The sequence below is a fragment of the Siphateles boraxobius genome, unplaced genomic scaffold (assembly GCF_051911475.1).
Source record: "Siphateles boraxobius isolate OS27281-9 unplaced genomic scaffold, OSU_SipBor_1 11, whole genome shotgun sequence".
Classification (NCBI taxonomy): domain Eukaryota; kingdom Metazoa; phylum Chordata; class Actinopteri; order Cypriniformes; family Leuciscidae; genus Siphateles; species Siphateles boraxobius.
In genome coordinates, this window is record NW_027508711.1 from 5,254,164 (window position 1) to 5,271,302 (window position 17,139).

General features: G+C 41.6%; 1 protein-coding gene and 1 long non-coding RNA gene across 2 annotated transcripts; one reads left to right on the forward strand and one right to left on the reverse strand.

Moving 5' to 3' along the window:
• The first annotated feature begins 6,391 nt into the window (after nt 1–6,391).
• On the forward strand, nt 6,392–14,425 carry pdcl (phosducin-like). The gene is made up of 5 exons (XM_077194315.1): nt 6,392–6,504; nt 7,985–8,168; nt 8,501–8,682; nt 9,895–10,176; nt 13,642–14,425. The coding sequence occupies exons 2-5, from the start codon at nt 7,994–7,996 to the stop codon at nt 13,924–13,926; spliced, it is 924 nt and encodes a 307-aa protein (XP_077050430.1). The 5' UTR covers nt 6,392–6,504; nt 7,985–7,993; the 3' UTR covers nt 13,927–14,425.
• LOC143699939 (uncharacterized) lies at nt 13,338–16,529 on the reverse strand. The gene is made up of 2 exons (XR_013188849.1): nt 16,330–16,529; nt 13,338–16,202 (listed from the first exon to the last, which is right to left on the reverse strand). It is a non-coding gene; the product is annotated as an uncharacterized LOC143699939 (long non-coding RNA).
• Between the last annotated feature and the right edge of the window lie 610 nt (nt 16,530–17,139).

Sequence of the window (17,139 nt, forward strand, 5' to 3'; positions counted from 1 at the left end):
CGGGGGCGAGCGCGCCCGCCCTGAATGATGTTGCAAGGCGCCGGATGGTGAGCGCGCGCTCTGATGAGAGACGCGCTGTCATTTGCATCGAGTCTAGAACTATTCCCAGGAAAGAAATCCTCTGGCTGGGAGATAGTATGCTTTTTGCAAAATTGATTCTTAGACCCAGGCATTCTAAATGGCTGATAATCCAAGATCTGTGTGTTATTAACTGACTCTCTGATTGTGCTAGAATCAGCCAATCGTCGAGATAATTCAGTATTCGCACTCCCCTTCGCCTTAGGGGGGAAAGTGCTGCATCCATACATTTCGTGAATGTACGGGGAGCCAGGGACAGGCCGAACGGAAGTACTGTGTACTGGTACGACTGTCCCTCGAAAGCGAATCTCAGAAACGGCCTGTGATGAGGCGCTATTGGAATGTGAAAGTAAGCATCTTTCAGATCCACTGAGAGAAACCAATCTCCTGGGCGTACTTGCGCGAGGATATGCTTGGTTGTTAACATTCTGAACGAGCGAATCATTACTGCTTTGTTCAGGTGTCTGAGATCTAGGATGGGGCGGAGACCGCCATCCTTTTTCGGGACGAGAAAATAGCGGCTGTAAAAACCTGCCTCGCTCAGAGAGGGGGGAACAGTTTCCACAGCGCCCTTTTCTATTAGTTTGCGCACCTCGGTGCGTAGAACATGTGAGCACTCTTTTCTCACTTTCGTCTCGACCACAGTCGTAAAACGTGGTGGTCTGCGAGCGAACTGGAGCGAGTATCCGTGCTTTACTATATTCAATACCCATTTCGGCATATCTGGAATATTTTCCCATGCCGCTGCGTGTACAGATATGGGCTGAATACAGGCTAGGGGCGGGCCGCTGTGACGCAGGGACCCGGCCAGCGAATCGCCTGAGCTCATAGCTCTCAGAGGCGCGGGCGCGCGCTGAGCAGCTGAGTGAATGGGCGCGTGTGTGATTACAGCAGCGCGCGCTGTGTCTGTAAAACTCGCAGCCTGGGCTGGGGTTGTGTTTGACACTGTAAGGACAGTGTTTATAAGTGGGGGTGCATAAACAGTGGTAGGCACACGCGTCACTTTTATAATGTTTCCCGCTTTTACTGGGGATGAATTTATAACTGTGTGAACAGTGCTTGTGTGTAGTGGTGCGTACATGACCGTAGGCACGTGATCTACATTCATGGGGTGCGCAGCTTGAGCTGGGAATGAATTTGGCACTGTTTTGACAGTATCTGGGAATGCACACCTTGTGGACATGTGAACCCTTAGTGACACAGGCAGAAAAAGACTCTTTTTGTGTTTTCTGTGCGTCGCCGTAAAAACGGCGTTTGTTTGCAGGTGAGCGAGCTCTGTGACTGGCCCATTGACTGCTGTATGAACATATCCAGCCGCCTGTAAGGGGACTGGGTAATGCTTGAGCTTTTGCAGAGAGAGTGGTCCGGCTTTTGCGAGACACGCACTCTCTCTTTTCATTCTTGTGGCTAGGACGGCTTTCGAGGCTCGGGGTTCAGCACAATCTTGGGCCGAGGACCCCGTCGCTCAGAAGGCGGCTTGCGGTTGTGAGAGCGCGAGCGGCGTCGAGCGTCAGCCTGAGGCGCGGGCTGAGAGGCGGTGGGGGCTGTTCTAGCCCGCTGCGGCTGCGGCGGCCTCTGTCTGCTCTGCGATGAGCTGGAGCGCTTGGGCAGGAAATGCCGCATAGCTTGTGAAGCATTCTGGGCCTCAGTGAAGCGTTCGGCGAAACCCTTAACCGCCGGTCCAAACAGCCCGCTGGTGGAGATAGGCGCGTCGAGAAATGGCGCCTTATCCGCGTCCTTCATCTCAGTCAGAGTCAACCACAGACTCGTCCATAGAGCGGAGAAGCTTGGCTTGGAACACTTGAAGTACCGCCATAGAGTGAAGCGCTGATGCAGCTTGGCCGGCGGCGGCGTAGGCGCGACCGGCGAGAGCTGAAGTAGTGCGGCAGGGCTTCGAGGGGTGGGAAGCTTTGGCTTTCCATCCGGTGGTGGAGGGCGGGCAGAGATGATTGGCCACGGCCTCCTCGAGGGGCGGTGTTCCCTCGTAGCCTCTTTCCTTCGCGCCGTCCACAGAGGAGAGCGAGGAAGAAAAAGAAGGCTTTAGGCGCGCAGAGTGGGGGGCTTTCCACGACTTGGTGAGTTCGTCGTGAACTTCCGGGAAGAAGGGAGAAGGCCTTTGCCGAGGGGCCTGCTGGCGCCCCTGCAGAAACCACTCATCCAGTCGGCTCCGGGTTGGTTCTTCGGGAGAAGACCAATCGAGCCCGAGGTCTTCCACGGCCTTAGAGAGAACGCGGATAATCTCGCTATCCATGGTGGAGCCCCCGCTCGCGCTAGCTAGCGTCGACGGGGCGGGGTCGAGAGTGGAGCCCGGCCAGTCGTCCGATGCAGCGTCGATTGACAAGCTGTCATCCATTCCCCCGTCGTCCTCGGACGCGCCGAAAGTCACAAGGCCCGCCGCTCTGCTAGAGGGGTGTGGGTCCGGCTGGGTGAACTGAACCGGCGGTGGGGAAGGCAAGAGCGGCGGTGAAGCACGCGGAGACTGGCTCGGCGTGACGTCACTGAGCTCAGGTTCAGGAAGCCTCTGTGAGCGGCGCTTTTTCTTAGTGCGCGGCTCGAACAGAGGGATGGCGGCGATGGGCTCGCTCACGGCGAAAGCGGCGAGGCGAGCCCGCAGTGCGGAGAGACCCAGGTCGTCACATTCGGGGCATCCGCCCTTGGTCAAAGCAGCTTCTGCGTGGTCCCGGCCCAGGCAGCGAGCGCAGATGATGTGACGATCCCCGTCCGGGAGAAGGTCTCTGCACGACGCGCAGGAAGGCATTTGAAACAACGCCTTGGAAAATTTGCTCTTTTACAAGTGTCGCAGAGCGAACAGATGTAAATACTTGCGTGAGCAGTACGCCGGATGGCTCAGTAGGATCGCGTTAGAAGGCGGCTGAAGGTGCCGACGTCCTCGTAGCAAATCCCGCTGGTATGCTTTTCGACGGCGAAGCTTCAATAATCCGGAGGATCCAGCGAAGAAGGTGTTCGCTGAAGGAGATTAAATCTAAAGAACTCTCATGACGGGGCGCCCAATATATAGCTCTTGGCCACGCCCATCTTGGCGGGCTCTGACGCGCGCGGGCGCGAAGCGCGCTCATTGGTCGCGCATTCAGAGTCGCCCCGTCATTGGTTCGAGCAAGTTGCCGCAGCACAGCCAATGACCGAGCTGCCTTCGTTCATTGCTGTCAGCTGTGCAGCTGCAATGCGTTTTACATAAAGACTTCAATATTCTCGAGAAAAGGAGTTTTCCCATAGCGTAAGCTACTTACGCAATAGGAGAGACCTCTCGAAAGGGAATGCTCGCCTTGCTCTGTTCTGTGATGCACGTTCGTGATCCTGTTCGAACTCGTTCATCAAAATGAACAAAATCTTTTTTCGAGTCATTTGTTCCTTGAATGAACGAAATGACTCCGAAAAAGACTCGTTCAAAATGAACAAATCTTTTTTCGAGTCATTTCGTTCGTTGAATGAACGAAATGACTCGAAAAAAGATTCGTTCATTTGTATGAACGAGTTCGAACAGGAGAGTCACGAACGACGGTACGCGCTGGCGCTGTGCAAGAGAGGGGTGATCAGCGAGTACACGAGCGTGATTGACACTGCTAAGACATTCCTCCTGGCTCTGATTGGTTGTTTCTGACCGGGAGCGGTGTATTTCTGCAAATGGCAATAGGAGCACAGGGAGGAGCCAGAGGAGCTTGATTTTTTCACAGATTATCTGTCTCATATTCTATTGTCAGCACATAATGACAGTTTTAACAAATATTTGTTTACAAAAGTTACCTACTGGAGCTTTAACTAAAAATATGATTTAATGGATTATCACTTTCGACCAATAGGTGGTGCAGTTACGAAATTGATGTGTTTTAAGCCTGGATAGTAATTTTGGCAGCATGCCTCAACTTTTATGCTGTGATACACAAAAACGGTTTCATCTATTGTCACTAAATCTTTTATGACGTCGCCATGGTCTGGAAATGATACGATTCGATTTTGGTGAAAATCAGACCAGCGGTCTAGAGGAGTTAGAAAAAGTAGGCATTGAATGAAAATCAAGATGGCGGGAAGGAAGTTCGGCCAAATACGGCAAACTTGGTATCTATGTTCTCAGAGTGACCCAGGGAATTTATTAAGACAAGTGTCATTACAATAGGCAGATTTATTTAATAGTTATTAGCATTTTGTTATTTTGTTATAACATTTGACCAAAAGGTGGCGCTGTCTCGAAATCTTTTGAGTACCTTCAGGGCATGGTAATGATGGCACATACTGAGTTTACACCAATGCATTTGTTAAGTATAGCATTTTAATTACAATAGTATATTGAAATCAATGGCAGTTTCACGTTTTGTTCTATTATAGTGCCAACAAGTGGCACAATCCCACCATTTCACATAGATCCACACCTGACTTTGTTTGCATTTTTATGCCACTTACTATTAATAATTTGACTTTTGGGCATTAGCATTTATCCAACGACCTATGTTTCCAAACTTCTGATGGTGGTTTCGTCTCGATCGGTCTAATGGTTTCGAAGATATTGGCAAATGTTTTTTAAGCGCTAAATCACAACGCTACAAAAACCATAAGGCGAAACCAACCTAGCATGGGTGGTATTGTTGAAGGATTCAGGAACCCAAGGAGATGACTCCCATGAAAATCAGTCAACCACACCCAGAGTTATACGCACTTGAACGTTTAATTTTACCACTAGGTGGCGCTGTTCTGGCGCTGGTCGAAACTTCTCAGGCTCCTTTAGGGCATTGTATTGATGACCCATACCGAGTTTCGTAACGATACATTCATGCGTTCAGAAAATACAGCATTTTGGTACAAAATTCAAAATGGCCAATGGATAAATTGAGCAATATGGAATAATTGGATATCAGTCGACTCGGCATGACGTCCTGAATCTAATGAAACCACTTTTATGATTTTTGGACAAACTGTTCAGAAGTTATAAGCAAAAATAGCCATTTTTTTGTATCTCCGGACCAGTAGGTGGTGCTGCGCCGAAACGCAGCATGTAGCCTCAGGCCATGCTTGTGATGACGTACCAAGTTTGGTCTGAATACGATAAAGCGTTGCGGAGATACAGCCTTAGGTCTGTTTTCGCAAGCGCTTTTTGCGGTATTTGAGAACGGTTTGACGAATCAACTTGATGCAATTGAATCGTCTATAATTTTGTTTTTAGCCCTTATGGTTCAAAAGTTAATTAGCATAAACATGAGTGAAACTTTGGACAGTTGGTGGCTCTAGAGGGATTGAGTTAGAGACTCCAAATTTGCTATGGTGACAGTTCAAACTGTCCTCTCAGTGTGCCAAATGTCATACCTTTCCCACAAGCGGTTCAATGGGCTGCCTTAGAATTCCATACGGAAGAATAAGAATAAGAACGCCAACAATTTCAATAGGTGCCTACGCACTTTCAGTGCTTGCCCCCTAATAATATTTACAAAGAAATATCTTTGGTTGGCAAGGCACATAACTTACAATGTAAGTGAAGGGAATCAAATTTTGAAGTTCATAGGGCCAGCCTTCAAACACTGAACTGGACTAGATACAAAAAGCAACAGTATGAACACAAATGTCTGAGACCACATTTTTTTTAAGTGGACCAAAAAAAAGGATCTGAGTCCTCTTTCAGGGACAGTGTGAATGTAAAGACAACTGGGTCCTTTTTCCATATGTATATGCCTGCATATAAGTAAAATAATTATTTTACGTTTCAGATAAATCTTTTTACTGGGATTCTGCTTTGTCTGTCATTGGTTATTCAAATAAATTGTCAAAAAGGAGGGATTCTTACCCCAGGTAGGGGCCATATACCCCACTTTTAATATTTGACATGTTGTGCTGCCTATAACAACCAAATGTTTCTATTTATTTACAATAGTAACTCATTGGCTTATGTACCATCATCCTGCACATGCTAAACTTATATCTACATGTATTATTGTAACTCTACATTGTTCTTAATTGGGGCATCTTCCCCAATTTTACCCTATTTGTTTGTTCTGTTCTACATATTCTTTATTGTATATAATTCATTGTATATAATTGCAATTGTTTATAGTTTGTACTACAAGAAAATAGATATTATCTTCTGTTTTTTCCTCTCTTTGTTCCTCTTTTGTTTGTTTATTTTTTGTTATTAATTTGGTGGTGTAATTCTATCCTATATCTACATGTAAAATGCTTTGGCAATACTATAATAATCCAAATGCCATGGCAGATGTTCGGGGGTTGAAAACATAGAAGGTTGAAAAACAAAAACATATTTGAAACGCCTTCTGTCAATCGGTTGAAGCTGTCATTGGCGTATACTCACGTCAGTCATCTCTTCTGCACTATGATTGGTCGGTACGCGTGCTTGCGCTGTAGAGCCAGTGTAGAATCTGAAGTGGCTGTCTCAGCGAATAGCTACGAAAAAGAAGCCGGATTTTGGTAAGATTCTTTCGGGTTCCTAGATAATGAATGCTTTAGTTATCATAAAACACCTCTTATTTATAATACATATACTTTATTTTATTAGTAATACCGTGTTGCGTTACGTTAACCGACTAACGTTAGCTAGTAATTTATACTAGCATGTTAACATATCATGCTAACAAATATTCATCAAAAATCTCATTTTTATAATCTAGTTTTTGGTCAATTTTTATTTGACAAATCAGAAGCCCTGTGAGTGAATGGTACTGAATATTCATTTAGATAGTTGATGTTTCTCAAACATAATCTGATGTATATGTAGCAAGGTAGCAGATCATGTTTGACAGATTAGCTAATATCAGTTTACTTTTTTAGACAGGATAAATGTATAACGTTACATATTTCTAACGAAGTATAATTTATATTATTCATGCATTCACATGAAAGTTATTACATGTAAAAAAAAAAATGTTTTATAGCCCTTAGTCCTAGATATGAGCTCCAGAGGGGATGAGGGCTAATTGGATTTCTCGCCAGCTCTAGTCTGTTTCCCTCATGAGGTTATTTTGAACTAGATTTTCATTTTGAAGGAATATCCAACACTTGATGGGCAGCCAAAGGATAGTGTTAGTGTATGGTTTGTGTAAATTGTGTTCAATTTGTGTAATTGTATTGTTTAAATGACCCAGAAAAGGTAAAGAAATCTAGAAACATGAGAGAAGAGTACCCAGATTTTGAAAAATTTTAAATGTATTTTTAAAAAATATTTTTTAAACTAATATACATCTATTCATTTAGCAGACGCTTTTATCCAAAGCGACTTACAAATGAGAACAATAGAAGCAGTTAAACTAACAATAGGACAACAATATGCAAGTGCTATGACCCTTCCCAGTTTAATCTAATACAGTACATGTACTTTTTTTTAAAGATAATAGATATAAAATAGATGTGTGTAGTAATTGTGTAAGTAATATACCTGTATTTTATTTGATGTACCTGATGTTGTATTTATTGCATTCTATTGTAAATTTAATTTTAACAAAAAATATGCAATTGTAGTATTTGTACTATTAACAATACATTTACAGAATGTATTACATGAATGTTAATTTATTTATATACTAATGCACTTAACATTTCAAGTACAATTAATGCATTAACTAAAGTGAATTTATACATGTTAACAACATGAGTGTATTATTTATAAAATAACATTAACCTAGATTAATAAATGATATAGATCAGAAATGTTTATTGTTCATGATACATATTATGCATTACCTAATGTTAACCATTTAAATCTTGTAAAGTGTTACCTTTACTAATTATTTAGAGTCTGTATTGTGTCATGGGACTTTCTCTGTGCTCTCTGACGCTTAACTGAAAAAAAAATAGAAAACGGCTAAACTGCTTGTTTTGATGCTTCTTAATGTAGTTTGAAACTTCTCAGTGTGTTATATCTCAAACTGTGTGTCTTTCACCTTTGTCTCAGTGTGTAGTCATGACGACGCTGGATGATAAGATTCTTGGAGAAAAGCTGCAGTATTACTACAGCAGCAGTGAAGATGAAGAGAGCGACCATGAGGAAGAGGAGAACGCATCCAAAACCATCCGTGACCAGGAGGTGCTGGATGTGGAGCTCGACTACAGTGCAGATGGCAGTTCGGTCAACACCGGTACGCTTAAACGTGAAATGTGAAAACAAATGTATACTTCTATTCTCTATTCCTAACATCCTCATTTTTATTCACTTGAAAGTAAATGATGCTGCCTCCACGTACATCAACAACACATCTGTAAAGACTGTTGAGACATCTGACTCTCTCTCTCTCTGTGTGTGTGTGTGTGTGTGTGTGTGTGTGTGTGTGTGTGTGTGTGTGTGTGTGTGTGTGTGTGTGTGTGTGTGTGTGTGTGTGTGTGTGTGTGTGTGTGTGTGTGTGTGTGTGTGTGTGTGTGTGTGTGTGTGTGTGTGTGTGTGTGTGTGTGTGTGTGTGTGTTTCTCCCTCAGGGCCGAAGGGTGTGATCAATGACTGGCGTAAATACAAGCAGCTGGAGAACGAGCAGCGCGTGGAGCAGCAGAAAGAGATGGAGCGGCTCATCAAGAAACTCAGCATGACCTGCAAGTCGCATCTGGAGGAAGAAGCCGACAGAAAGAAAGAGAAGGACCTGCAGGATAAGATTGCAGGCAAAGTGAGAATCACTCTATACTAGGGCTGTCACTAACGATTAATTTGGTAATCGAGTAATCTGGCGATTTATTCTGATGATTAATCGAGTAATCATATTTTTTTTTGTGGTATTAAAAATAGACCTAAGCCTTTAAATACTTATATAATAATGAGGCAATAATATTTGTTACAAAGAAAGTATCAAAAGCAAATAATCATATGGTTTTATTGAACAACACTGTTAAAATACATAATATACATAATATAAACAATCATCTTATGTCCATTATGTATTATAACAAATGCCTGCAGAGGACGCCAACGGCTTGGTGTTGTTACACTTTACAGCAGATCAAATCCTTGTTTCATTTTGGACAAACAACCTTTAATTCCTTTAATTTAATAAAACCTTTATTTTGAAATCTTGATGATCAGTTTGCATATTTAGAAACAAACTGATGTAACTCTCCTGTGATGAACAGTTTGCATATTTAGAAACATATTGATCTATTCTCCTGTGTTGGCATAGGTTTATAAATGCACATTGAAGAAATGGTGCACATTGCAGATGAACATTATAAGCAACCCAAACTCACAGCATATGGAGAGATAGAGTTTGAGATGCTCCTCGCATGTAAATGATTACAGTTTGTGTGGAGCAGCATTTGAACAGAGTCACACGTAACCTACATGCATGTAAATAAAGCGCACGTATTAAGCCCGTAGGGCATATATATTTATTTCATTGAATCACAGTCATGGGAATTCACAATAGCACTAAGCTCCATTGTAAAGATCATCTATAAAGCAATGCTGCAGAAAACCGGTATATAATCGTCCAGCTCAGTTCAGTTCTCATCCAATAGTGTCAGTGCAGTCAGATCAGTAATATTGTTGAATATTAAGTGTAACTAAGCAAGCCAGAGGCGACAGTGGCAAGGAAAGCAAACAAAAACCCCTTGGGAGAAACCAGGCTCAGTCGGGTGGCCAGTTCTCCTCTGACCAACCAACGAACACGGTGTCATTATGTTTCAGGCTGCATCTCAAGTCAGAAATCAGATATTCAAATATTTCATTCAGTTCCTTTTGCTTGAAGATCAGATTCATCACAGGCGAAGCTGGTCATAGGTCTGTGTGGAGGACTTGTCTGGTTCTTGGGTTCTTTGCTGAGGATCTGTCCCGAATGTCAGCAGCAAAATTTCATTCTCCTTTTTTACTTTTCTTCTGTCTTCAGGTGAACCTCCGTGTGGATGAAGAAGAAGAGGAGGATGATGATGATGATGAGGCCTTCCTCCAGCAGTATCGTCTGCAGCGCATGGAGGCATTGCAGCGACAGCTGTGTGGAGGGCGGCGCTTTGAAAAGGTCGTTGACATCTCGTCTGGGGAGGAGTTCCTGCGCGCTGTTGACGAGGAGGGCAAGAACACTCTGGTGCTGGTCCACATCTATGAGCCAGAAGTGCCCGCCTGCCAGGCCATGGATGGCAGCCTGCTCTGCCTGGCACTGCAGTACCCAATGGTAACAGATGAAGAGATTGTTTCATCTTGGGGCTTTCATTGGTCTTAAAGGGGTGGTTTACTGCTTTTTTTCTTTGCATAACTGTGTTTATGGGGTGCAATATAACATGTTTTCGTGTTTTTTTTTTTTTTTTAAGCCTTATTTTTCATAAATTTCACCTTTGTTGTAAGCCGCTTTCTCCTTTGTCATTTGAACGACCGGTTGACTTCCTGATTCTATAAAACCACTCCCTCAGAACAGGCAATGGGCTCAGATTGGTTAGTAGGGCCGGTGTGTTGCAATTGGCTAAACTGCGTCGCGCACGTAGTCCGGAAACTACACGCCCATTACCTTTACAGGTGAAAGCTGCATGTGCTCCGGTCAAATGTAAATAATGGTGTCAATACTGCGTATCAGCTTGAGCCAGAATCAGACCCAGAAAGCGGCAATGAAGAGAGTCAAGCAGAACCTCCCCAAACACGGCTCTTACAAAATGTTTCTGAATGGTACATTTTTTAATCATTATTATTATTATTCTATTCTACTATATTATTATATAAGAATTTCTATACGCTGTTACTTGAAAATGCTACTGCTGCTTGTTAGCTTTTGAGATACGGTTTTCTCCTGATTAAATGTTAAATATAACTGAATAAATGATTGAGTAATACCGTTTTTTAAAGTTATTGTTTTGTCGAATTAATGAACAACCGTTTATCTATTCACATTTACTCGGTGTATCGTTTTCTTTAGGTGTACATGTGGCAACTGTGTTAAAATGCCAACAGAACGTGAAAACATCTGATAACAGCAGCTGAAGTTTGCTGTTGCGATTACATATAATTGTTTGAACTTTATTCACGTTGGTCTTATACACATAAAATAGCAAAGAACTAACTAGCTACGAACAGCGTTGGCATTGGTTTACGTTCTTGATCAAATCGAAAAATTACGTCATAAAGTATACATGGAAAATACATTTACAAAATTAGTACATAATTACAAATTCAGGTCCAAAATGTTTGTACGCGTTTGTCATAGACACACGAAATAGCATAACTAAGTGGCTACTAAAGCCAGCGCTGGCATTTGTTTACGTCCTTGATAAAAACCAAAGCATTACGTCTGAAATTATACATGCAAATACATTTAAAATTATTAAGTCTTACTTACTGGTTGTGGCCCAACAACTGCTGCCTCTGGTTTTAAAGTTGGAACTGCTTCATGCTTTAGTAACAGTTTGTTTTTGAATCCGACATTGAATTTGTGGAGATTCTGGAAGCTGTCTTTCGTAAAATGCGCAGCACAGAGAGCTAAATTATGCTTGTAATTTTCTGGAACATAAATTGTAATTGTAAATTACATAAATTGTAGCCATTGTTGACGAACTACAGCGGCCGTAGGAAGCCCGAACACAGAAGCCCTGACAGCTGGGTGAAAATAACACACTTTCGACGGCATGGCTACTGCTCTCCACTATAACTCTTCCTCTTCGACAAGGCCGCAGAAATATGGCCATGCCCCCTTTTTTGCATATTCCGGAGGGAGGGTTGATTATGGGTTAGTTACGTATAAAACCCGGGAAGTATCGTTGTAGTCCCATTCGAGTCGTTTTTGTAGGCATTAAACTTCCTGATTTTTAAAAGACGATATCTCTGCTTACGTTGAACTTTCATTGCTGCAACTTTGTAGATACTGTTCATGCACCAACAGCAAACTATTACAAACTATTTAAAATGAAAAAAGTGAATTCACAATCAACCACCCCTTTAATGTTTTATGATGTTTAACATGTGTTTAATGCTGGTCACTTTAACAATTGACTATTAAACTTAATTTTAATAATAATATTTTATTATTATTATTAACAATAATATTGATTGGTACTATTTATTATTTGTAGTAGAAATCTTTAGTATTAAAGGGATTATCATTTATTCACCTTCATGTTTTTCCAAACCAAAAAATTACTTTTTCTTCTATGAAATACAAAAGGAGATTTTTAACTGAATATCTATACCTGCTTTTTTCCCATACAATTGAAAGTAGCTGGCAACGGCATTGAAGACTGTCAAGCTCAAATCTGCCCAAAAATAGCAGATAAAATGAAAGTAGTTAATTAAAGCTAAAGAACAATATTTAAAAAATATATTTGTTTTATCGTGTTTGGATTGCTTTGGTATACAACAATTTAACACACTGCCCACTCATACTACGGGACATATTCTTGATCTTGTTTGCTGCTCCGGTATAGGACCTTTTAATTTGACTGTTTCTGATCTATCCATATCAGATCACTTTCTGGTGTCCTTTTGTGCCAAACTGGCAGTTTTTAAGGTAAACCCGTGTCGTCCGATCACATTTTGGAATATTAAGAACATTGATGTGCCTAGTCTGGCCGATGAACTTGCCATCTCCTCCAGTAAATCTGATTTCTCTACTGTTGATTAACTGGTTACATATTACAATGATGGACTGAACATGATTTTAGATGAATTTGCACCTGTGAAGACTCGATCTGTTTCATTTGTACATTCAGCTCCTTGGTTTACACATGAACTGCGTGAACTTAAAACTAAATGCCGTAGGTTAGAGCGGTTGTATGTCAGGTCTGGCCTTACTGTTCATAAAGAAATATATGCTGAACATATTCAAAATTAAAAATGCACTGTCCAAAGCTAAATCTGATTACTACTCCAATGTAATTGGAGTTAGCAATGGGAACTCAAGGTCTCTTTTTTTGGTGGTAAACAATATTCTAAAACCACCTGATTCTTTGCCATATGATATGTATTCCACTGAATTATGTGATGGCTTTTTGACTTTTTTTGCATCTAAGGTTGAAAATGTACATCAGCAATTCCTTACTGGTACTATTCACAATGACTCCTGTCAGTCTGTCACTCTTGCACCTCCCCACTCTGTTTTCTCTACATTTTCACTACCAACTACTTCAGATATAGTGGGTCTGATAGGTAAATCTAAATCTTCGACTTGCCAGTTAGACCCTCTACCAACTCCTTTAGTGAAAGCTTGTTTACCAGCCCTGTCGCCATTGATCACTAAAATTGTTCACGCTTCACTTGTTTCTGGCTCTGTGTGTCCATCTCTTAAATCTGCTATTATTACTCCCATACTTAAGAAACCAGGGGGTGATCCATTTAATTTTGATAACTTCCGTCCAATTTCAAATTTACCATTTATTTCTAAGGTAGTGTAAAGTGTATTAATAAAAGTAACAACCTAATAGTGTCTCAGTGATACTAAAAAACACTGCTTATCTACATTTAAATTATTCTAAAGTCATTTGATGGCTTTGAATGAGGAACAGAACAGAACTAAATTGGATAATATTCCCCTCTGCCATATCTCTCGAATCTCATTGTCTCACATGTTGTGAATGTGTTTCAGCAGTACTTATGGACATCAGTGGTATGCATGAGAAAGGTTTCTGCTTATTTCTCTGTTCCTGTGTGTGACCCGCAGGTGAAGTTCTGCCGTGTGCGTGGCTCTGCGGTCGGCACCAGCGCTCTCTTCCGCAGTTCGGCTCTGCCGGCTCTGCTGCTGTACCGCGGAGGCGAGCTGGTGGGGAATCTGGTGCGTGTTTCCGATCAGCTTGGAGATGATTTCTACGCCACAGACGTCGAAGCTCTGCTGCAGGAGTTCGGCCTTCTTCCAGAGAAATACACCCAGCCAAACGCACACTCATCTATTCGAAATGCTGCTGTCACTCACCCTACCGATTCAGACAGCGACCTGGATATAGACTAAATGCGTACATACAAATGTCTGTATCTGTATACATACTTGCACACCAACACATAAATACAGAAGAATATACACTCTTGTTTGCGTTCACATAGTGATTCAGGCCCAATATAGTGACCAAAGTCAGCGGTTGCAGCTCAAGATACACTACTGTAAACACAGGATCTCTGTACAAACGTTACGCCTGATATGAGAGATCCATTCACAGATCATGATTACTGGACCAAAACAGTGGATATCATTAGACGTAGGTGTGTGTGTATGTGCGTGTGTAATTTCAGACACTTCCAGAATTGGGAGTGTTTCTTTATGCAAACAAAAATGCAAAACCCTTCATAGAATCCTGCTTTGATGTTTCACTATTTATTATAGTTTTAGAATTATGTGTTTGTTTATTTGTTTGTTTTCGGACATCTTAGTTTGCTTTACCCTCTGTTAGTTTTATACATTTTGTAAACATATCCATCAAGACAAATGCAAAAATTAAAAAAATGATTCTAAATGGACCTTGTCTTGTGGTTACTTTCATATGTGTGGATTTTTTCTCAAAAATGTGATGAAACGCTTTTATATTTTCTGAACAAGCTTGCTTTCTGGTGGTATTTAATTTAAAGCTCATGTTTTCTGCTGCTTAAATCCCCCCAAATTTTTTTTGTTTGTGTAATGTATTTATTTAATAATAGTTATGTTAAAGCTCCTGCAGTCCCTGCAAGGTTTTTCAAATATTTCAGATTGTGTAAAACCTTAAGGGCATTTCTGACTTGTTTTATTATTATTTGGTAAACTAAAAATATATGAATATAATATTAAAAGCGAAACACCAATTTAGAAACTTACTCATATCTGATCACGCCTGTTAAATACCAATTCAATGAATTTGTAAGGGTAATTTTATATCTTAAAATATAAACATTAGCTAAATCAATGCCACCCACAGAGCTGGTATTTTACTAACATTTAATAAATTCACTTTCATTTGGAAGATTTCAAAGAGGGAAATTTAACAGAATTTTTAGTCATTTACTATATTATATAACAGTTTGATTAAAAATCCAATGTCTTTATTTTGATGTATTATTTTGAGTAATTAAAAAGATTGAGGAAAGTTTGTGAAGCTGTATGTATGTCAGAAATAAAACCTGGGCCCTCATTTATCGATGGTGCTTACGGACAGATTTGTGCGTAGTGAGTGCGTAAGAACAATTTCACGCAAAGTGTGGGATTCACCAAGTTGTACTTCTACGTAGAAATGTGTGTAACCTTTCTACATGTGTGTAGGTAGGCCCAGACCTACATCCAGTTCCCTTATCGAAATCCTCAACAAGCCGCAATAAAACGGGACTTTCATGCCATTGCTAAATTCCCAAACATAATTGGAGCTATAGACTGCAACGACATCGCCATAAAAGCACCATCAACCAACAAATTGAATTATGTAAATAGAAAAGGGTTTCATTCTGTTAACGTGTAAATAATTTGTGATGCAAATTTGTTATTAAACGTCGTTGCGCGGTGGCCTGGAAGAACACACGACTCGTTCGTTCTGCAGAACAGCTCTGTGGGTGTGCGTCTCCAAGAAGGCGCTGTTGAGGAGCACCCGCTAAAGCCATGGCTAATGACCCCCCTAACCAACCCGAGGACCGAGCAGGAACAGGCGTACAACCGTGCCCATGCGCGCTCAAGGAGCACAGTTGAGCGCGCAATAGGCCTGCTGAAAGGACGATGGCTGTGTCTGTCAAGCACGGGAGGGACACTGCAGTATCAGCGAGAAAAAGCATGCAAAATCATCATGGGTTGCAGTGTGCTACACAACTTGGCCATCAACAGGGCATCCCTCTGCAGGAACCCCCAAGACCAGACGGCACTATGCCCGATGCAGTGCCCCTGTCACCTCCTAATGCCGCTGGCATTCAGACAAGACAGAGGATCATACAGACATTTTAGGTAAGTCTGGCCATTGGTCGAGTGCAGAAACATTACAGCGATTTCATTTTGTGTTTTGCAGCTTCGTGGAAACAAACAACTGAAATCACATTAGTCTGCGGTTTATGGTTTATTAGCAATTGTATTTGCGCAAGAGGCAATCCGTTTCAGAGACTCGTTGATTTGAATCAACACATTCGTTATGTTGCTCAGTTAATCCTTTAGGTCATTAATGGATTTTGTTGTTTCCTCTTGATTTTGTAGCATCGCCTCACTCAGCACTCTTGGCGCACGGCGCATGGAAGGGGCAATGGATGAGCCCGGCTCCTCAAGCTCCTCAGGCACAACGGGTGTCGCTATTAAAGAAACACATGTTCACATTAATTTAATTGAGTTTATCCTATTATTTTTTTCGTTAAAAGTTTACAAATTGAAATAAAATGTAAGTACACACAATATCCTATTCCAGTTGGTGTATTTTACCTTCACTTTGGGTGTTAGATGGCCCGGTTTGTTCTGTCGCAAGAGCATCAGTGTCACCGTCCTTAATCCCGGGGGACTGCAGACAGATAATATTGGACAGAGCCGTGTCTCCGATGATGCAGGCTATGCGGTTGTCCAATGGGGAAAGTTCCGTTGTTGTCTGTCCTCCTCCAGTTGCGGACATTTCTCGTCTGTGTGCTGTGACACGTTTTTAGCCAATACTTTAATATCAAACCATCTTTTTATTTATTTCTGGGACAGTTCTCTCCTCAGACCCAAAGGAATTAACTGCATTGGTGACATTCTCCCATGCAGCATTTTCTCTTTTATTTGTAATTCCTCCTGCAGTGAATGAACTAAACAATATCTGTTGATTGGATTCAACTTCATTTACAAGTATCTCTAATTCTGTGTTTGTGAAGTTCCTCTTCTTTGCTCTCTTTGCCATTATTGCAGTGAGGAAAAAACACAATCACGTAAATTTTAAAGGGAAGTGTTGTCACCATACATTGTTAATTGGAGGGGTTTCCGAATGCTAATGACCATGAATGTGAACGAGCATGGTACTTACGCACATGTGGTATTTATCAACAATGATTGCTTACTCATGTGCGTAAGAACTGCGTGCGCACGTTTGATAAATGCGGATTTTCTTGTACTCAGGCATATTCTAAATTTCATTCGTTGGACAAAATATAGAACCTTTTCTACGCACTGTTGATAAACGAGGGCCCAGGTGTTTTGACAGTAACTTATTTTAGAGAAATATGTCTAATTGGTTGTGTTCTGGATCGGAGAGAATAAACCTTT

What these genes read in the sequence shown, in the direction of transcription:
- pdcl (XM_077194315.1), top strand. Translation starts at nt 7,994, where the DNA reads ATGACGACGCTGGATGATAAGATTCTTGGAGAAAAGCTGCAGTATTAC. An exon ending in TGGCAGTTCGGTCAACACCG is followed by an intron (nt 8,169 to 8,500) that starts GTACGCTTAAAC and finishes TTTCTCCCTCAG; the next exon opens with GGCCGAAGGGTGTGATCAAT. An exon ending in AGGATAAGATTGCAGGCAAA is followed by an intron (nt 8,683 to 9,894) that starts GTGAGAATCACT and finishes TTCTGTCTTCAG; the next exon opens with GTGAACCTCCGTGTGGATGA.